At 43.0% G+C, this 23151-nt stretch overlaps 1 protein-coding gene across 1 annotated transcript in view; it reads right to left on the bottom strand.

The window, feature by feature from the left end:
- Positions 1-5569: 5569 nt before the first annotated feature.
- LOC126335378 (mucin-7-like) overlaps positions 5570-23151 on the bottom strand; it is a 100822-nt gene continuing 83240 nt past the window's right edge. The window contains exon 2 of the mRNA XM_049998596.1: positions 5570-6442. Within this exon, the coding sequence (XP_049854553.1) occupies positions 6159-6442 (284 nt within the window). The 3' untranslated portion in view covers positions 5570-6158. The remainder of the gene's footprint in view (positions 6443-23151) is intronic.

Genomic DNA, 23151 nt, shown 5'->3' with positions numbered 1-23151 from the left:
AAAAATGCGTAATTAATAGATGTTCACATGAAGATGGCAGTGTGTTGCCGAGACGCCATGGGCAAAAGTAAATATTGCCGGTCAGTGAAACTGAATCAGGAAATTGCGTTGTTTTAATACACTTATGTGCCATGCTGGAATTCGGTCCCTTACTTTTCGCTTTCGCTGTATGCTACAGCTGTGGAAATAAAATCAGAGGAATACGAACTAAATAGAAATACGGAGTTGTTGAATATAAAATCGTTACTTGAGAGCGGCAAGCAAAATGCGTGGAGGAGTTGTCGAATGGTAGCAGACCCCGGCGGAGTCCGCGGGACGCGGGAGTTGCTTCCCGGCAGCCGACTGTCCGTTGCCCGGCAACGCGTCGCGGCTAAAGCCGCACTCCAGCGCCGCGCGCCTACAGCTTGCACAACCGTTTGTCCCGCTAAGTCAACAAACAGTAGCCAAATGTTTCTTCCGGAAGCGCGCTTAATTCAGAAAAGGTATGCTAAAAAAAACTGATCAGGGTAGCTGCAGCCTGCACTGTAGCGCACATGACAAAGGTTGGCGGCACTGAAAGCATTGTCGCTTACACCGGTCTCACCTTCCGGAATAAATATTACGATAACTTAAATACCAATAATCTTTCTACATGATAAAAGTTTTTAACAAGAGTTAAAACCTGAACTATGTAAAACAGGATGTGTAACTTATCAAACTTTTTACTGACATGTTATTAAAAAATTGTCATCTTGTGCCAAGACTATTGCAAACCTTTTCTTTTTCTCTATGTTAGGCTGCATTCGAGCCAACTTCGTTGCTTGTTTTGTGAATCAGCCTCACGTTTGGCCTTGACATTAACAAACTTCGTGGTAATACGTGAAAACATGAGATAAGAGCAAAAAAAAAAAAGTGTTATACACTGCAATTAATCCGGAAGTGGCAAGAACTATTTCTGTCCACACTGGTACATTTTACCACGCGCACGCTGTAAGTAAGCAACAATTTTTTTTAATTTACTCTACATAGTTTTCTTCTTTTTTCGTTCCCGAAAATAGTCACGTGAAAATTTTGAATTTTTTCGTTTCCGCTGGTGTCACACTGCAAGAACGTCGCTTTACTATTCCTACCTGTACTTCCACAACAACTTGGTTCTCATAAAGTAATACGTGCTTGAAATAAATAAGTAAATGAGTAATACAAACAGAGAATAATTTTAATTATTTTAAAAATGTTTTTCAATTGATGTACCTTAGACTCCGTTTTAAAACTGCTTGCACAGTACTTTGGAAATAAGCAAAAACTCAAATAAGCAACATTCACGAATGTGTATCACTGAATATTTTATTCAGCAGTTGAATGGTTTGCTCCACAATGATATAAATAATGAAATAGCTGTGTGATGCTAGAAAAAAAGTCCTGTCATTCTTTGCGTAGCGTCAAACAAATTATTCGGTACACAATTGTACATGGGTATATTCCTGCATTTTTGTGTAATGACTCCCGCCTCTTGATTCATTCGCATCTATAAGCAAAGTACGCTGCAGTTGGTAGGATAAAAAAGAGGAAATGGAAGAGACAGGGACAGAGCTAAATAAATGCGAAAAATAAATGGAACAATTATGAGTGGAAAGTCTGTCGCTACGTAAAAGGGCAATTGGTATTAAAACGTTAATTGAATATGCAAGCCGTCGCTGTTGTACTAACTCTCCAAACTGATGGTAACAGTCGCTTCCTGGGTACCAACTTTGCTTTTCTATAACAGAAAAGTTTCAGCTACAGGTATCTCACTGAGACCAGGAAATTTCTAACAACTCGAAAACTAACACCAACTTCTCTAAAGAATCACTCAACAGCAACTCAATACTGATAGCAAGATCATCTTCAATTTTCACAGACATCAGGAAACTTTTAGCCACATAAACTCTAACAGCAGTTTCTCTGTATATATAAAAAAAAAAACAACAGCAAAGCAATACAGACAGCAAGATCACCTTCAGTTTTGACAGACACACAAAGAACATTACACAAGTGAACGAGGAATACATATCGAACCAGAGGAGCATATTTTCGCGCACAATTTTAGATTCACCGGCCTTCAGTCGTAATATGTATTTAGACCGAAAAGCAAACGATAATAAATAAAGTCATAGTGTCACTGAAAGTAAAAAGTCACTACACAGAAATTTCTAACACGTAAACAATAGAAGAAAGATAGGAAGAAAAGAAGTTATCTGTTATTTTAAATTTTCAGTGTTCCTGTAGCATCATAATTCGAATGCAATATTATTATTCCATGGCAGGTCACCAACATAGGAATACGCAAACCTGATACTGACATACGGAAATAACTGTTTACAATATCATTCGCTGTTGCGAAAACGTTTACTTGCAACGTCGTGCAATTTCATATTAGTCTTGAAAGTACAAATGTAGAAAAGATATCGCGCGAAAGGTAGGCGACATTCTTTATTGAGGGTATTTCACTGAAATGTACTCCTTATCGAACACTATTTTGTCTCCAGCACAAAGAGTCAGCGGAAAGAATTTTCGCTCGCCATCTTCCGATAACGCTGCAGACAGCGGCAATGGAGACGCGCGACAGATCTGAGATGGCGCTGACAGCCCATTACCCCTGCAGGTCGTCTGCTTTTCAGTGGCTCGTACTCAACACCGACTATCGCGCCAAACACTTCGCATTCGAAATGCTGCCTGGAAGAAAGTTGCGGACATGCCGATAAACTAAAGTTCTGTTGCAACGGATCGTACCATTCCGCCTGCACGAGACGTAGTTCTTTTTCATACAGATTTTAGTGTAACATGTTACAAGTCAGATCGTTTTGCAAAGTATCTATTGTAGTATTAAGGTTTTTCACTGGATTGCCCGTAGAGAAGACAGCGAAATGCTGCAAGGTTTCAAAGTTGCTTGGTTGCACGATCATCGAGCCAAATGTCTGAACAAAAACGACAGAGCGAAAAGAAGGCGATGAGACAATCACAAGAAACACTGTGTCTGCATATTAAGAATGACCGAAACTTTTCATCTAATCCTTGTTATTGTTATAGTGGCGGAAAAAGCTATTATTTATTGAATTACGAGCACAGAACGGAGCCAGAAACCAAGGAATATAGTACCATTCCCATACTCCCTGACATTTATCGTTGGTCTTGTCCACAATGTCGAAGACGGAAGCTCGACATCAGCATCACCGTAAAAGAGAAAAGCCATATCAAAGACCTGGTGTTACATGAAAATATACAGTGAGTATTAACTCTGGTCTGTTGTTCACTAGAACACAGCAGTCTCATTACGCATTTGTGACTCTGCTGCCGACAATGTCTGATGAGCGCAGTAGGAAAAAGGTTTCGACCATCGCTGTAGCTGTATGTCTTGGAACATACTTTCTGAATAACAGAGCAGCGATTACGCTGATGACGCAGTACAACAACTGTAAGTACATAGTAAATCTCCAGAAACAATTTTATTTACCGTGTTTTTAGCTAACAATAACGTAAATGGCTTAGCACTATGCAAAACAACTGCTATGTCACGTTGGCGTTTGTTTGTACCTTACAAGTAGTAAACAGATTCACTAAGACGTGCCTGTACATAGCATCGTCCTCAAGCTCATGCACTTTATATTTTATTTTCTGTCCTGCAGGCTGCAAAACGTTTCTATCACATGATACGATAGAATTATTTTCGATTTTGTATCGCACATATTAACGCAGGCTTAATGACGAAGGTCAACTTTAACTTTCCACTACTTTATTGGGCATAGTTCGATGGAAGGCCATATTCCGTTTCGCTCTAGTGAACTGAAAGCCAGGCCAAACAGGAGAAACTACAGTCAATGCGGAATACACTCTACAGTGCAACTAGATTTACACACACACACACACACACACACACACACACACACACACACACACACACACAAAATACACATAATCGCTCAAATGCTGTTCGAAACCACTAGCGTTGGCTTTCCAATTTGAGATTAATGTGAAGTACACACTCTATTTGCTGGTACACATTACGGTAATCAAAATGCTGCGGAAACCTTCTGTAGGAAAACAGAGTGATCCGTATTATATCATAAGAAAATCTGTTTTAGAAGTGTGTGTGTGTGTGTGTGTGTGTGTGTGTGTGTGTGAAGTATGCCGAACCCTATCGGCGAGAAAGATATAAACAATGCGAAGCTTAACAGAGAACGAGTTCCATCCCAACTAACCCAAGCTTGCCAGTGGCTTACGCCTGCTTGGCATGCAACCAGCCATACTTCACCACTGTAGCAGATCCGCTAGTTTGCAATTCAGACTGCAGTTTTGGCCGCATTCACTGATGCAACTTACGTGATGCTACAGCTCGTGGCACTCTGAAATGGCACCTTGATTTACCATTCACACAGGACACCACGAGTTATACACTTTTCAGTATGGTGTCAGCTGGGAGGATTCCTGCATGAATTGCTACGAATAATGGTAGTTACGACATTAGAGGTGAGACACGCGTGGAGTACGAGAAAAAGAAAAATGGAAATTGCGAAAATGATATTTCCTGCACGAACCAAATGGGATCAGCAACCTCTCTTACAATCTAAATAACACTCGAACACGAAAAAGCTTTCTGCTGCGTCAAATCAAGCAATAGTTTCGCTGTTTTGAGGTTGAAGGCCAACCGAATGCTCCTAAGTTTTGCTTTCACAATTGTCGCATTATACTCGCTGGTTATTTTCAGTATGTCATACAAAATTTGTATTACTGCTTGCTCCACTAATTCACGATCTTTATAACGATCCGCTGTTTTGGTTACATAATCAAGGTCATTCTTCATATAGTTCCATAATCTGTTAAGTAGTACCTGCAGACTACATTTTTAGACATTTTACTCAGTAAGACAACGGATTAAAATCGAACGGACCGCGGCAGCAATTATTCCACAAAAACTGAGACAGAATTCTGGTGATTCGAAATACGGCCACCAGGTAGCAGTCGAATAGTGCTATAGGGAGAGAGAGGTTGGGGGGGGGGGGGTGCGCTATGACGTCACGGAATACAACCGACTGTAGCTTTCAGAAGCATAGTAAAAAGTAGCATTGCTGCCGTGACGTCGCCCAAAACAGTGTGTTCACACATGCAGCAGCAATGTCTCTACCGAATACCAACAGCAGTGACTTTTTGGTTGCGTGCGTGACCTCCCAGCGGCCAAGTAATGCAGCGATATCCTACTAGTCAGACAGCTAAGACACAGATGCACGTTTCTCTGCGTCAACGTGGTACCGCATCCATCAATAAATCTACAAGCAATGCTTGGCTTCCCAAAGCGCGATTTTATATGATTCGCTTTTTGACCTGTAACCAAGATTGCTCTTTATAAAGTTCCTGGTCTTCCTAACTTGTACGTCTAGACCACTTTCCTGGCGGTATTTTCAGTAAGAAATAGAAAATATGTTGAAGTCAAACGAACCGCTGCAGGAATTATTCCGCGGAAAAATGGGAAAGAATGCCGCTGTTTCGAGAAACAGCGACCAGGTAGCAGTCAAAAGGTGCTATTTAGTGGCAAGGAAAGGCTAGTGACGTCCACAGGTACAAGTGATCACTACTTTTTACTTTTTTTCGTAAGAAAAGGACAACTGTCACATTCGTGAAGAGAACACATAGTCTTGAAGTCTGGATATCTACGGAACCAGTTACGACTATTGGTGCCTTGTCTTTAGATGCACGAGTAGTACTTAGTGTTCTTCATGTGACAGGCCTGAAGATGACTTGATTGGAACGTCGACACTGGTTGCCTAATAAAACGATATCAAAATAACGGTTGTTGGTGCAGTGTTATTACACTTCACATTGAAATGCAACGGATCACAGCAGCAGTACTGCCACGAAAACTGGTAGAGAATGCTGGTGTTTCGAAACAGCAGGCAGCAATCTGAATGGTGCTGTCCAGTGGTGGAGGAAGCAAACTTCCGTAACAAAATACAGCCGCCTTTAACTTTTAGTGGCACGGCAGAAAATGGCAGCACTGCAGAGACGCCACGGAGAACTGGATGTTCACACAAGCAACTGCAACGTTCCTCGAGCGGAAATGTGACCCTGGTTGGGCGTCTGAACGCCGGTTAATGGCCAGGGAAACCTACTAGACAGGTAGCTAAGACACTGATGCACATTTCTCTTCGTCAGCGTGACACCGCATCGATCAACAAAGCAGGCTTCGTCGGTGGCGCGGAGACTCCCCGGGCGGTGACGTCACGGACCACGTGACGCGGCGCTGGAAAGCAGGTAAAACGCGGTGGCGGCGGTGTCGGTGTCGGGTCCAGGGGCGGCGGCGTCGCCCACGTGGCCGGCGGCAGGCGACTGCGGGCAGCGGAGCCGTGGGGCGGCGACAGCGCGGCGGAAGTCGGCGTGCGCGGGCCCGCATGTCCCCAGTGCGACTGAGAGCTAGACGCCGGGCGCCGCTCGCCTATATAGAAAAGACCTATAGAGACTCTCCTTTTACTGTAGTAATGGGTTATATCTCCGCATTTTTGTGTGTGTCAAGTACAAAAGCAGCAGGGGATAAAGGCGGCGCGGGAGAGAGGAGAGAGCGCTGCGATCCCCTCGCCCGTCGCTCCCCGCAAGCCTCATTCTTGCTCTCCTTCAATGCTATCTTCTCAATATAATCACGGCGCCATTGAGAGCTGACTGAATACCCCCGGGCCAGCCATCTCTCTCTCTCTCGCTCGCGCGCGCTCTATATATCTCTGGCTCTGTCCCTCTCGCTCCCGGACGCGCTCTCTCTGTCTGCAGCGGGAGAGAGAACTCTCTCTCTCTCTCTCTCCGTCGCTCCCTCTCCCGCGGGGGGGAGAGGGAGAGAGTAGCCGGGACGCCACGACGGTCTCGGAGTTGGTATAATAAGTGCGCCATAATGCGTCGTACGCTCGTAAACAGTCATTGACCACGGAGAAAAGCCCGCAGAGAAAGGAGGACGTGCTGAATGCGCCCGGGCGGTCCCCCCTCCGCGCAGGGCGGCTGCCGCGCAGACCTCCGAATACCCCTTCCCCTCCCCCCCCTCTCCCCACATCGATGCGCTGTCGGTGGGAGGGGGGGAGGGAATCTGAAGGGGGTGGGAAAGTGATCAACTCTCAATACTACTACAGCCGGCGCTAACATTCTGGGCGCCTGCGACGCATTGCCGTCTCGCGTTTTCGCATCACACACACACACACACACACACACACACATACATACACGCGCATACACTCTCAAGGTGGCTTCCTAGAATGCTCGGAATGCTTGCTTTATTCACAAATGATGACGAAGCACGAAATGCAACTTGCTTGCACCTCGTGGAGAGCGGTGTATTCTGGTAAGGGAAGTCTCTCGACTCGTACAGGAATTCGGTGTTCCAACTGTCTTCAGAAGCTTCAGGTACCACTATGATTAGGATGGTGAAGGAATTAGATTGTGTTAATCTTAGTCTGCCCCGCTGTCCGTCTTTACAATTGTAGATCAGGTTTCTCAACAAAACGAATGAAACAATGTGGAGAAACACAATAGGCACATCTGGCGAAAGCAATATCTGGGAAATCATCAGAATCACATTCTTCAGCTGCGATATCAAATTTCACGCGAATCGCACTCTTGAATTCAGCAGCACATGTGGGAGTATTGTACCCAGCCGCTTGCCAGAAATACTGAAGTTCACATGGTTCAAATGGCTCTGAGCACAATGGGACTTAACTTCTGAGGTCATCAGTCCCCTAGAACTTAGAACTACTTAAACCTAACTAACCTAAGGACATCACACACACCCGTGCCCGAGGCAGGATTTGAACCTGAGACCGTAGCGGTGGCGCGGTTCCAGACTGTAGCGACTAGAACCTCTCGGTCACTTCGGCTGGCAAATACTGAAGTAATCGCTGATATACTGGAGCAGACAGTTGGTTTCAATAACAGAATGCATTTTCATTATGAAAGTTCTATTCCCTAATTTAGTGTCAAAGTCACTGTGCAGAGTCTTTCTAGAGTCTGTTATCCTTCTTGCGTATATTTTATATTGTCAGATGAAATACACAGATGGCTCTAAACACTATGGGACTTAACATCTGAGGTCATCAGTCCCCTAGACTTAGATCTACTTAAACTGGACTAACCTAAGGACATCACACACACATCCATGCCCGAAGCAGGATTCGAACCCGCCACCATAGCAGCAGCGTGGTTCCGGACTGAAGCGCCTAGAACCGCTCGATCACAGCGGCCGGCTGAAATATACATCCGAAGGCTGTACATATTTATCGTTTTTGGAGGTATGATGATTCATTCAGTGTCTTTACCCTTTGTGAATCATTTACTATTGCTGTGTCCTTGTGAGCACTCCACAATCACAAAATATTATACACTTCTCGTTATTTGCTACATTTTCATTAACAACTTAAATGAAAGAAAAACTTTAATTTGTCTTCCCATATGTACGTTTAGTGAGAGAACGTCTTCAAGTAGCCCCTTTAACTTTCAAGCCGGAAGTTGTTTTGTTAGTTGTCCACTCATTGAAAGCCCAACATCTATTGCATGACTATGAGTCATATTGTGTGCAGACTGCACCAAGGCAACTGTTGATTTTCTTCTTTCTTAGACAGTGTCGCACTAGAAGTTTGCTCATGTTTAAAATTCACTTGGATCAGCGTTCCACATGCACTGTGGCACTATCTGGAAACTTAGAGTTTTCTGGTTTATTTCTTCGACACAAAAGAGCCTAGACTGTCGAATTTCTTGGTATTTCCATACATATGCAGCTGTCATGAAAGCAGTGATGTATCTCCAACACATTGTGTATTCTTTCTTGAGATGTACTATGAAAGCCACAGATCATTTAAATTGCGCGTGCCCAATTCTCTTCCTTTTTGTAGAGTTCAGAATTTCAGGTGCCAGTAATAGACACATTTTCCTTCATTCTTTGCTACGTCAGATTGGGTTGGAACGTATTGTTTCATACCCAGTTCTTTGGAAGCTTTGTTTTCTCGAAAAGGGTGTTTATTACATCTACCTTTCTATACATACCTTTATAGATGGACAGCTCTTTAGTACAGAGCTGGAGGTCGCAACTTTACTCGGAGGTATATGATAAATTCGTTCAAGACGTTCTCCCGAAAATTTTGTTGAAACATTGAAAGTACTAGATTTTGTTTCTGGTGAAGGTTCATAGCCACCGGAACTTTTACCTTTTCTTTGAGGTGTACTGTTTCCGCCTTCGCCATTAGCACTGCGATATTGAGCACGAGTTATCGCGTTATCGTCTAAAAATTCGTTTTCTTCATCCAGTATCCTATCCAGTGTAACTGCAGTTGGGCAGTCAAACGAATATTCATGGTTTTGAATAATCAGATCCACCGAAACATTGTGAAAGTGTTATCATTCTGTTCTATGCCGTCTTCCATTGGTTAGCGCCCTCTTAACTTGGATGCCACAATATTTAAAACGTTCCGAAAATTAATGGTTTCGCTCATTTTTATATGTATGTATGACTATACTGACATTCGTATGCTGAACACGTCAACTACTTGCTGAGGTAACTGATTAACTGGTGTGTTAACCCACATCCTCCAAGACTGCAAGTACTGTTGTGTACAAGCCAAGAGCAATACTATCACACGCCATCGCACGCGTCACTATAAATGTGAGATGAATCTGTGTATAAATTTTTTAATACAAATTCCTGATCGAGTCGAGGGATGTCCCTTGTGACCAGAGCTGTAAAACTACAGTATGCTACTGTAGACTACAGTAAGTAAGAGTAGAATACTGTAGTTTTCTAGCAGATATTGTCAGTTACCATCGTAACGTTACCTGTATGTTAAGTGTGAGCATACCTATCAGGCGTTACCTAATTTCTATCGCTTTGCATGTATACGTGATCAGTGTCCTTTTGGATTCCCCTAAAAACCGGAAGTGGCGAACCATCTAGAAACAGAGTGTCGATATATATATGGTTGGAACATTTTTGTTCTTCATAGTTATTCTTCTGTCTGTTGCTTAAAAATAAACAGTATTTACAGCAGAATTGAAACTGTCATTGTTTAAATCGGTTTTTATCCGAAAATTATTGATTTGTAACTTAAAACAGTGAGATTTTGTAGTAAAGACAAAAAAAAGAAACCAAAAACAAAGCAGATTTATCACATAGCGCAAGAAAACGCAATTTTACCAAAAAAGATTAAATTTTAAGGAATTAAATCAAAGAAATATCAAACATTGCTTCAGTACTTTGTCGAGCTTATTTAAAACGTGTTTCATTTATTGCTAAACAAATTCGCACTTATCAATTATAGCAAGAAACAGTAAGCGCAGAAGATACGCGAGCAGTTAATTGTTTTTTACTTATGAAAAGCAAGTTACATTTTGCAAGGAAATAACATACACAATGGACTAACACTGAACAACGTATGGTTCTACTTACGTGCAAAACAAACAAATTCCTCTCTCACACATTCATTTATGTTTCTCTCGTCACCAGTACTACCAATATTGCCAGTAATCCTACCATTTACTACGTCATTTATGTGCTGTAACAAAACTACCGAACCGTAGAGAGCTCAACAGTGTATCACAAAACTACCCGTATTCCCAGTGTATTGCACAGTGTAGTGTCTGAGAGTAAAATGCAGTTCAGGAGATCTTTCTTCTGACATTGTGTTTATTCCAGACAAGGTACTGACTACGAGTATATCTAATAGGAAGGTTCTCGCAACTTACCATGAAGGTAGAGGTAACACTAGTCATCGGTGATTTTAACGCAGATATACGGACTGGTGGTGAAAATAATACTGCAGACTATTATGGTCTTGGTAAAAGAAATCCGAGAGGAAAAAGGCTGGCACTGTTCTCTGTGGAGCAAGATTTGATGCTTTCTTCATACTCTGTCGTAGGTGGCCGCTACCCGCCGACAGTGGTAAAAGTATTGTGAAGAACCAGAATGATTTCTATCTCGTTCGTCAACATCCGAAAAGACATCTGACATCCGTGAAAATGTACCCTGGTGCCAACGTTAATTGTATTTATAATCCAGTCTTTTTGTCTTTTAGGTGCCTCTCTTTAGTAAACTGGGAAGAGTACTTTACCATTCAGACAAATAGTTATTTAAAGACTACCGTATCCAGAGGTAAGAACTGTAGTGAAAAATGCTCTTGAAGAAGACATGAAAATAACAGAAACCCTACGGACCAGCAGAAGTAGAGCCCATCCCGAACACCAACAAAGACAGTATGATTGAAATTCGGGAAATTTATATCGAATGCAGCACCAACAAAAGCCACTACTGGATGACAGATGAAATTTTGGAACCTGTAAATGAAAGAAGGAAATGTAAAACAAAAGATTACACTGTCTATAAAGTATTGCACAAGAGCGTACGAATAAAATGCAAACAAGCACGAGTGGCTATTGGAAAAATGAAAAGAAATTGAGCTCTTTCAAGAGAAACACGATTTTTTTGAATGTGCTTAAAATTGTAAAATATTACAGTCGTCAAAAACGAGATGGTCAAATTCTGAGAAATGACAATAACGTTATCGTCTTAGTGGAGAACACAAGCTCATACGATACAAATAACATATTAAAATGCTCTTTAAAGATGGATAAGTGTTTCTACTTCTCCTGATGAGATGATGGATATACTGTGAAAATTCGAAAGAATGATAAAGCGACGTGTCTACGAGTTTATGCTGAAGTTCTTAAAATAATGATAGTACGGGTATCTACTGGCCTCCGAATCTGAATCTACATCGACATACCTACTCCGGAAGGTACTATATGGTACACGACAGAGAGTACGCTGTGTCACTGTTAGTTATTGCCTTTTTCACTCTACTTGAAAACACAGCGACACAATAAAGGTCCTTACTCGAGATATATTTTGGTTGGCAGTAGCATTTTTTTACGGTCTGTCGCAAACACCATTTCTCTAAGCTTTCTCAACAGTGTTTCGTAAAAAGAATGTCTTCTTCCCTCCAGGGATTCCAATTTGAATTCAGGGAGTATTTGTGGAACACTCTCGTGTTGATCGAACCTACCGGTGTCAAATCTACAGCCATCACGCCTCTGAATTGCTTCGACGTCTTCCTTCAATCTTAAAATAATGATAGTACGGGTATCTACTGGCCTCTGAATCTGAAACTACATCGACATACCTACTCCGGAAGGTTCTATATGGTACACGACAGAGAGTACGCTGTGTCACTGTTAGTCATTGCCTTTTCCAATCTACTCGAAAACACAGCGACAGAATAAAGGTCCTTACTCGAGATATATGTTGGTTGGCAGTAGCATTTTTTTACGGTCTGTCGCAAACACCATTTCTCTAAGCTTTCTCAACAGTGTTTCGTAAAAAGAATGTCTTCTTCCCTCCAGGGATTCCAATTTGAATTCACGGAGTATTTGTGGAACACTCTCGTGTTGATCGAACCTACCAGTGTCAAATCTACAGCCATCACGCCTCTGAATTGCTTCGACGTCTTCCTTCAATCCACCCTGGTGTGGACACTCGAGTAGTATTCAACAACGGGTCGCACAAGTGTTATACAAGCGGTCTCTAGCTACACTTTAGTATATTTCCCTCAATAAAACGAGGTCGACCTCTCGCCTTCCCTCCAACCGCATTTACGTGCTCATTACATTTACCTAAAGATGACGAGTAGGCAACTTGACGAAACGCTGCCGCATCAAGACGGCTTGGCTCGGCTGGCAATCCGATAAAACCGCATTATTACAAGATTGTTGTTCGTACTCACTCGCGTCATCTTACATTTTTCCATAATTACAGTAAACTGCGATTCATCATACAACAGCAATTCTAGTCAACACATCCAGCACCTTTCTGCGGTCACTGAATGACAAGACTGTCCCGTACACTAAAGCAGCATCGGCAAACACTCGCAGATTCTGCTTATCCTATCCGTTAGATCTTTTATGTATTTGTAGAACAAGAGCGTACTGGCTTCAAGCCACTCACATATCTGAGAACCTACTCCGTATAATCAGTGTGACACCGTGTCAAACGATTTCGGGAAATCTCGGGAACAGAATCTGCCCGTTGTCCTCCATCCATGATTCGTAGGATAACATGCAAGAAAAGAGCAAGCTGAATTTCATACGAGTGATGCTTTCTAAATTCGTGTTTATTGTAAACAGAAACTTTTCTCCCACAAGGACTTTTATTATATTCGAACTCAGAATATGCTCACAACTTCTGCAAAAATAAATAAATAAATAAAAGTAAAGAGCGAGAGAGAGAGAGAAAGAAAAAACTTTAAGGATATTGGCGTGTAATTTTGCAAGTTCGTTCTTTTACTCTAATTATATACTGTAAAGATTATTACTTGGAGGTGCATTTAAATGAACTCTCCTTTGAGTGGTTGCTATATAGCTTAACAGTTGTTTCCTTCATAAGATAACAGGTACGGAACAACAGACTGCCAACAGAGTGAACAACAAGCACAGGGCGCAAAAGTGCACTACTGCACATACAATAGGAAATCAATAGATGAAACGTATTCGCATTTACAAATATGGACAACTTTCATTTGTATGATGGAATGACGACACTGAAAATTTGTACCGGAATACGACTGGAACCCGAAATTCCCGCTTATCGCGAGCGGTTGTCGTACCATTTTTTGTTGTTTTTGTTTTTTGTTTTTCCGACATGTTTTTTTTAATGTGAAGCAGGAAGCCAGGTTAAACAAAATATATTTATTCGTACAGCTGTGCCCTTCTAGCGATAAAGCAACTAAACAACAGAAACAAAATTGTGCATTTGCAACTTCTCGCGGCTTTTCACAGAGCCGAGTAAAGCTGCACTCTTCGTGGGGGTGGGGGGGGGGGGGGGGCGGAAGATCACCTAGACAGTGCGTTTCTCAAGAATACGGCCTATCTTCGAGGAAAAACGCACTAGAGCTGAAGGAATTACTATCTTCTTCCCCATTACATACCTGCATTCTAGGTTTTGAATTTAGTACTCTACGAATTTGTTGCAGGGAATATCCATTCAATTTATACGGCCTTAATATGCCTGGGCATTGAGTCAAACAGAGCTTGGATGGCGTGTACAGGTACTGCTGTCCATGCAGCTTCAACACGATACCACAGTTCATCAAGAGTAGTGACTGGCGTATTGTGACGAGACAGTTGCTCGGCCACCATGGACCAGACGTTTTCAGTTCGTGAGAGATCTGGGGAATGTGCTGGCTAGGGCAGCATTCGAACATTTTCGGTATCCAGAAAGGCCCGTACAGGACCTGCAACATGCGGTCGTGCATTATCCTGCTGAAATGTAGGGTTTCGCAGGGTTCGAATGAAGGGTAGAGCCACGGGTCGTAACACATCTGAAATGTAACGTCCACTGTTCAAAGTGCCGTCAATGCGAACAAGAGCTGACCGAGACGTGTAACTGATTGCACCCCATACCACCACGCCGGGTGATACGCCAGTATGGCGATGACGAATACACGCTTCCAATGTGCGTTCACCGCGATGTTGCCAAACATGATGCTGTAAACAGAACCTGGATTCATCCGAACGTTTTGCCATTCGCGCACCCAGGTTCGCGTTGAGTAAACCATCGCAGGCGCTCCTGTCTGTGATGCAGCGTCAAGGCTAAACGCAGCTACGGTCTGCGAGCTGATAGTCCATGCTGCTGCAAACGTCGTCGAACTGTTCGTGCAGATGGTTGTTGTCTTGCAAACGTCCCCATTTGTTGACTCAGGGATCGAGAAGTGGCTGCACGATCCGTTACAGCCATGCGGATAAGATGCCTGTCATCTAGACTGCTAGTGATACGAGGACGTTGGGATCCATCACGGCGTTCCGTATTAGCCTCCTGAACCCACCGATCCCATATTCTGCTAACAATCATTGGATCTCGACCAACGCGAGCAGCAGTGTCGCGATATGATAAACCGCAATTGCAATAGGCTACAATCCGACCTTTATCGAAGTCGGAAACGTGATGGTACGGATTTCTCCTCCTTACACGACGCATCAAAACAACGTTTCACCAGGCAACGCCGGTCAACTGCTGTATGTGTAAACTTTCGCCATGTCAGCACGTTGTAGGTGTCGCCACCGGCGCCACCCTTGTGTGAATGCTCTGAAAAGCTAATAATTTGCATATCACAGCATCTTCGTCCTGTCGGTAAAATTTCGCGTTTGTAGCACGTCATCTTCGTGGTGTAGCAATTTTAATAGCCAGTAGTATATAATGAGCATGCACGTAAGGTTAACTTCTGATACCCAGCACACCCTAGCTGCGGGGAGGTCCAAGAAGACACTACCCACATAAGTAGCGAAGTATCGGCGGTAGCGTAGGTTGCGTCTGAAACGGGTGAATCGTTCCGATAGGAAGCTTCAAAAATAGAGAAACTATTTGTCACCATCCTGGTAAAGATACTATATGGTCAAACCCTCATTACATATTATTGCATGCATATTAGTAGGTGGATAAAACGTCATATTCCGAATCAGAAGGGAAGGCGGAGGCGCGGCTATTAGGGTCGTTCGCCGAATGAGGGCCGACAACCATAAGGCTATCCGACTGCGACTCACAGACACAGACTTCCATATGTCGTCAACCGGTATGGCGATCGCTGGCGATAAGCGGGAAATCCGGGTTCGATCCGGTCCGGCACAAATTTTCATTGTTTTAATTCCATTATTCAGCTAATGGCTGTCCATATTCGCTTCTGTAACTTACTTCAAAATGACACCCTCTGACTGACTGAAATCTACATTCATACCACAGATGTCATCTCAATGTTATGACTAAGGTATTCTCAAAATTTTTCCTTGGATCGAACACACCGAATACATGACAAATATGTTAGGTTGGTGCATAAGTTCGTAGCGTATTTGTTTTGCATGTTGGTATCAAGTTGCTATGGGTTTATTTATCGACTGTCACTTTCTTTATAGTTTTCTGTTGCTATTTAAGTTTACATGTGGTTGTTTTGTCATTTGGAGGTAGTGAGAGGAGCAGCGGAGGCTAGAAAATGGATTAGCAAGTGGACAAACCGGCACATTTCCGACGTATTCTTGTGTTTGAGTTCAGTAGAGGGGTGACAGCAGCGGAGACAGGCAGAAATATTTGCGCCGTGTATGGGGATAATCCCACTGGACAGAGCCCGGCAAGAAAATGGTTTTCCTGTTGTAAGGAGGATCGTTATGACGTTAATGATTCTCCACATTGAGGAAGAACTTCGGGGTTTGATGAAGATCGTTTAAACTCATTAATCCACGGTGATCCACCTCAGTGTATTCGAGAATTGGCAAATGTGATGACCTGTCGCCATTCCACCATCGCGCGACTTCTGCACGCAATAGGGAAGGTTCACAACTCGGGTGTATTGGTACCCCATGTTCTAAACCAAAATAGCAAAAATCAGTGGGTGGTCACATGGGCATCCCTGCTTGTACGTCATCAATTGGTTCGTGAACAGCTCTGATCATTCCTATTCTTTATCGTTACTGGTGACGAGAAATTGTTCAAATCGTTCAAATGGCTGTGAGCACTATGGGACTTAACATCTGAGGTCATCAGTGCCCTAGACTTAGAACTAATTAAACCTAACGAAATCACACACATCCATGCTCGAGGCAGGATTCGACCCTACGACCGTAGCAGCAGCGCGGTACCGGTCTGAAGTGCCTAGAACCGCTCGGCCACACCGGCCGACGAGAAATTGTGCCTTTATGCTAATATAAGGGAGAGAAAGTATTTGCTGAGCCCAGACAACGCAGCAACTCTCAGTACAAAAACGTGCGCGCATCTGCAAAAGAAAATGCTACGCATCTGGTGGAACAGCGACGGTATGATGCACTGGTGTAACCATCACTAGCGACCCTTATTTGCAAGAACTGAGACCTCTTGCAGACGCAATCCAAGAACAAAGACCAGGAAGTCTGCGTGAAGTGATGATAACCCACGATAACACCAGCCCGCATTTTATTTGGCTGACAAAAAACACTCTAGAGGAGTTGCCTCGCAATATATATATTCACTTATGAAATTTGTTATTAACAATCCGAACGAATTCAAAAGTAATAGCACTCTACATGGCTACAACACTAGCAGAAAGGATGATCTTCAATACTCAAGGTTAAATCTAACTCTGGCTCTGAAGGGGGTAAATTATGCTGCTATAAAAGTCTTTGGTCACGTACCTAATAGCATCAAAAGTCTGACAGATATAACATTTAAAAGTAAATTTAAAAAAAATTCTTAATGGCAACTCCTTCTACTCATTAGATGAAATTTTGGATATAGTAAGTGGGTAATTTCCCCAACCCCCCCCCCCAAAAAAAAAAATTAAAAATATCAAGTGTCATGTAATATTTTGTGTAATGTAATATCTTGTATAAACACCTTTTATTAACCTGACACGTTCCACTTCATTGCGAGGTGTCGTATTCATGATATCATTGATCAAGTACTAATCTAATCTAAGTGTTTCCGCCCCCACATCATTACCACATCCTGCGCCCTCGGATTTTCACCTTTCCCTCTCATGACGAACAACATTTGAGAAAATACCTTTCCGTATGAGAAGGCGCTGCGAACGTGGCCCGACGAGTTCTTCGCCTCAAAACCATGTGATTTCTACTGTCGCAGAATCCGAAAGCCTTGGCAGACTGTTGTAAATAGTGAACGAGAATGTATTATTGACGCCTAAATTCTCTGTACATGTTTCTTTTGAAACTTACGGAAAAACTCCAGGAGCTTACCCACAACCTAATAAATCTAACATGAGAAGGGCCCTTTCGGTTTCAAAATGGTATTGGTGCACTTGAAACTTTTTATTTTTGAATGTGGACCTACATGTACAGTGGCGCAAAGATATGTGTGAATATCTTTGCCTGTTTTACAGTTTACCAAAAGAAAACTGTGTCTCGGGCATAAAACCTGATAGACACTGACACTGACACTACACTGACTGATGGAAAAAATCGCAACTCTTAAAAATAATTATTGTAGAGTAATAAAAATTTCGGGAACACACTTCTCTAGGTAACAAATGTAAGTGATTAACACTGCAAGATCACAGGTTAATGTAAGCGCGAGATAACCCACTGCAAATGTGAAACGATGGTATATTAATAGCCGCCAGAATGTTGAATGCCAGTATGCAAACATGCATGCGTTGTGTTATGCAGGTGCCGTTGTCCGTTTGTGGGATAAAGTTTCATGCCTGTTGCACTTGGTCGGTCCATATAGGCACGGTTGATGCTGTTTATGGATGACACTGGAGTTGTCTAATGATGTCCCAGAAGTGCTACACTGGTGATAGATCTGGCGATTGAGAAGGTCAAGGCAACATGTCGACACCCAGTAGAGCACGTCTTGTTACAGCAGTAGTATGTGGGCGAGAGTCATCCTGTTGGAAAACACACCATAGAAATCTGTTCATGAATTGGAGCACAACAATTCGAATTAGCAGACTGAATTACGTTTTCGGAGCCAGGGTGATTGGGAAAAGCACGAGAATGTTCCTACTGCCTTACGAAAATAGATCCCAGACACAACTCCAGGTGTAGGTGGAGTGTCTCTAGCTCCCAGGCGGATTGGTTGCAGGTCTTCGGCTAGTCTCCTTCTAACGAAAACACAGTCGTTATTGGCACGAACGCAGAACCAGCTTTCTTTAGGAAACACAACAGACTTCCACCCTGCCCTCCAATGATCCCTCGCTTAACACCACTGAAGTCAAAAACGGTGCTGGTTTGCGGTCAATTCAATGCACGATAGAAGGCGTCTGGCTCGGAGCTGAGCTTCAAGTAACCGATGTATAGCAGTTTTTTGTTGTGCCTCTGCGGTGCCAACTGCTGTTCAAATTGCTGTCGGAGATGCGTTACGATGTAACGGAACCACACAACATTCACCATGGCCTTTCCTCTTAGTTAATGCCATGCGGCTGTCCGGAGCGCAGTCTTCTCGCGACCGCGCATTTTCTTGCCAACCGCTGCCAGCAGTCATGCGGAGTAGCTAAATTCCTGCCAAGTCTTTCTGCAGTATCACAGAAGGAACGCCCGACTTCTCGTAGCGCAATCACATTACCTCGTTCAAACAAAATGAGGTGTCGATAATGGCGTCTTTGTCGTCTTAAAACATTCTTGACTAACATCAACTCGACACGGCCAATTTCAAACGTATCTAATGCTCACGATAGTTAGATCATGTATTTAAAGCAAACCTGATTTGCATCCTCATACAGGCGCTACTAACACCACTCTTATGCGACAGGCGCGAAATTTGAACAGACATGACTTTTAGCTGTAGGAACAGCCCTACCATCTTTCACGTATCATACGAGGTACCTGGCATTCAATTCACGACATACCGCACAGTTCAGCGCTGTGGAGAGTTCTACCAGTCTGACGGCACTTCGGAGACGAAAATAGCGCTATTTCCTAATAGGGAAATCCGAACACATATCACAATAAAATACCGTTGAACAAGTGTCCTCCTTCAAATACTTCGGCAGCATTTTAGACCACTAAAGAAACTCCAAACGAGGAATAAAATCTGAAACTGAAGAGGCTAGGAAATGTTTATAAACATGAGAAAATCTTTCGTGGGTTAAGACCTTAGTTTATGAATCTGATTTCGAGTCCCAGTCTGGCACAGATTTTCAACTTTCGCGATTGCATTATTAAAATGTCCTGTGTGGCTGGAGGTCGTGAATTCCCACCTAACCGTTCCCTTTCTTTCCTCGTTCTCTGTTTCAAATAAATGTGTGCACCAGCCGCGTCATCATGTCCGACAGAACAGTTGTTGTTGTTGTGGTCTTCACTTCTGAGACTGGTTTGATGCAGCTCTCCATGCTACTCTATCCTGTGCAAGTTTCTTCCTCCCAGTAGTTACTGCAACCTACATCCTTCTGAATCAGCTTAGTGTATTCATCTCGTGGTCTCCCTCTACTATTTTTACCCTCCACGCTGCCCTCCAATGCTAAATTTGTGATCCCCTGATGCCTCAGACCATGTCCTACCAACCGGTCTCTTCTTCTTGTCAAGTTGTACCACAAACTCCTCTTCTCCCCAATTCTAATCAATACCTCCTCATTAGTTATATGATCTACCCATCTAACATTCAGCATTCTTCTGTAGCACAAACGGTTCTGGGCGCTTCAGTCCGGAACCGCGCTGCTGCTACGGTCGCAGGTTCGAATCCTGCTTCGGGCATGGATGTGTGTGATGTCCTTAGGTTAGTTAGGTTTAAGTAGTTTCTAAGTCTAGGGGACTGATGACCTCAGATGTTAAGTCCCATAGTGCTTAGAGCCATTTTTTTGTAGCACAAAATTTCGAAAGCTTCTATTCTCTTCTTGTCCAAACTATTTATCGTCCATGTTTCACTTCCATACATGGCTACACTCCATATAAATACTTTCAGAAACGACTTCCTGACATTTAAATCTATACTCAATGTTAACAAATTTCTCTTCTTCAAAAATGCTTTCCTTGCCATTGCCAGTCTACATTTTATATCCTCTCTACTTCGACCATCATCAGTTATTTTGCTCCCCAAATAGCAAAACTCCTTTAGTACTTAAAGTGTCTCATTTCCCAATCTAATTCCCTCAGCATGCCCTGACTTAATTCGACTACATACCATTATAATCGTTTTACTTTTGTTGATGTTCATCTTATATCCTCCTTTCAAGACACTGTCCATTCCGTTCAACTGCTCTTCCAAATGCTTTGCTGTCTCTGACAGAATTACAATGTCATCGGCCAACCTCAAAGTTTTTATTTCCTCTTCATGGATTTTTATACCTCCGCCGAATTTTTCTTTTGTTTCCTTTACTGCTTGCTCAATATACAGATTGAATAACGTCGGGGAGAGGCTACAACCCTGTCTCACTCCTTTCCCAACCACTGCTTCCCTTTCGTGCCCCTCGACTCGTATAACTGCCATCTGGTTCCTGTACAAATTGTAAATAGCCTTTCGCTCCCTGTATTTTACCCCTGCCACCTTCAGAATAAACACCATTCAAATAGACAAATTCCTGTAAAAACGCGACGGTCCTTGGCGCTTGTTTCAGTGCTGATGCACAAATATTATCCGAACTCCTACGAGATCAATAATGTGCAGGTAGCGTGCTAATGGACGAGCGATAAGTTGGAAATTTCAGTCGGTCAGTGACCGTGTCCGGGTGGCCGAAGCAGTTAAGGTAACCGCTCATGAGAAACGGTAAATCAGGGTCCGGCACAGACATTCAACTTTCGCCACTGCATTGCCACAATGCCCTGTGCGGCTGGAAGTCACGAATTCCCATCTACCCCTTCCCTTTGTTTCCTCTTTCTCTATTTCACACAGGTCTTATTTTGTAATTGAAGAGCACCATGATTTGGTGTTTGATATTATTTGTTCTCCATTACGGATGTCAAAGTTAGATGTTGGGGCCAAATACTGAAAACGTATTGAAATGTATTTGCATCGTAGTCTGGACGGTGAAAACAGTCAATGTCGAGGTCCTTCATAAGATGAGAAAACAGAAAGAGCTATTACATGCTATTGAACGAAGAAAAACACAATATGTGGGACATACCATAAGAGGCGAAAGATTACAGTTATTAAAACTTATTATTGAAGAAAGGATACGTTGCAGAAGATCTGCGAGTGGGTTTCGTTGGGTATCGGTGTTGTTTTGTAAGAATTTCCTACCGCGTTAACGCGTTGCGAAATTAAAATATGCGTGGTTCTGCTGTACGTTCATTAATGCCCAAACAGAGCACGACGCAGTTTATATCAGTCATGCACTTTTCGATAGTACATGGGCTGCAATCATTCACTGTAAATGCAGCCATATGTTGTATTAGAAAGTGTAAACTGGGTGGGTAGCAACGCGAGTTTCGAATTACGTTGTACAATCTCAGAAATACCTTCGCCTACATATTGAAAAACCTTCGATGAAATAACGAAATGCATTGCCCTTTTGAAAACGGTTAACTACACGTGTGTAGTAAGGAATAATTCATCATCGTTCGTTACTGGACGAGAAAATTTAGGATACACTCTGAGAAAAGAAAAAAAAAAGCGGGAAACAACGCACCACGAAGGAATTAATTGTATGCGACGGAAATCAGCAGATGTAATGTACATGTACAGCCAAACAGATGTTTACAGTTTCAGAAAGGCTGAATGATTTGCTCAAGAGACAGAGCTTCACAAACTGAGCAAGCCGATAATGCGTTGGTCCACCGCTGGCCCTTATGCAAGCAGTTATTCGGCTTGTAAGCGTAGTGTCATATCGCTGGCTTGGTTGCGTATAATCTTTGAGCCCAGCTGCGTCTGCAGAGTCGAGCACGGGACGCGGAACTCGTATGTTGTGTTGTAGATGGCTCTGCATGTAAGAGGCATTGTTAGTAAGGAAGTTGAAGTGTTGCTACATGTGCTATTACAGTAAAGTGATGAAATATAGAAGTGACTCAGAGGAAAGCGCGTCAAGATGTAATTAAAAATTAGCAGAGCCGCCGATAACGTTTTTGTGTATCCTCTCGTTGCGTGTCGTACCGTACAGTATCAATCTTCCGCACAGTGTTCGGTCTCCCAGAATGAACTAATGTAATCAGTAAAAATTAGTTACTACAAAAGAGTGCAATCATGTACCAGTGTCTTGTAGCGAGCTTGAGAAAGTGCTTTCGGTGATCGAATTTCCGCATCATCAACAATCAACCGCGTCGCGACGGTTGTGCGCACGCTCTTACAAGTGAGAACTGAATAATTAACTCTATAAACAGTGTTATATCATCACTGGTGTCAAGGAGGAGTGGTACCAAAAGAAATCGTGTGTATGCGTGGCGAACGTGAGAGCTCTCGTTCGATTATTCGGCTTCTGCATCATCAACAATCATCCGCGCCGTGTTCGGTTGCACGTACGCTCGTCGGAGTGATAGTGTGGACTGGTAAACATCCATCAATAAACACTTATGAATTAAAGTGTAAACAGTGCGACCTGCGATTTTCTTTTATCGTCTTAGAATATAGTTGTTCATACCAGGCGTAGGACAGTGTTGTGTTTCAACGTTGAGTAGCACCCCTAAACTCGCTTGCGTATTTTGATAGACAATTTCGGGTAAGCCAGCAGCAATGTGGAGCAGAACAGTACGACCGCGACGGGATTATCAGGTACGTGGTGTGGACAG

This window comes from Schistocerca gregaria, chromosome 2 (genome assembly GCF_023897955.1).
Source record: "Schistocerca gregaria isolate iqSchGreg1 chromosome 2, iqSchGreg1.2, whole genome shotgun sequence".
Lineage (NCBI taxonomy): Eukaryota > Metazoa > Arthropoda > Insecta > Orthoptera > Acrididae > Schistocerca > Schistocerca gregaria.
Note: the sequence above shows the minus strand (reverse complement) of the source record. Positions and strands in the feature narration are given on the sequence as shown.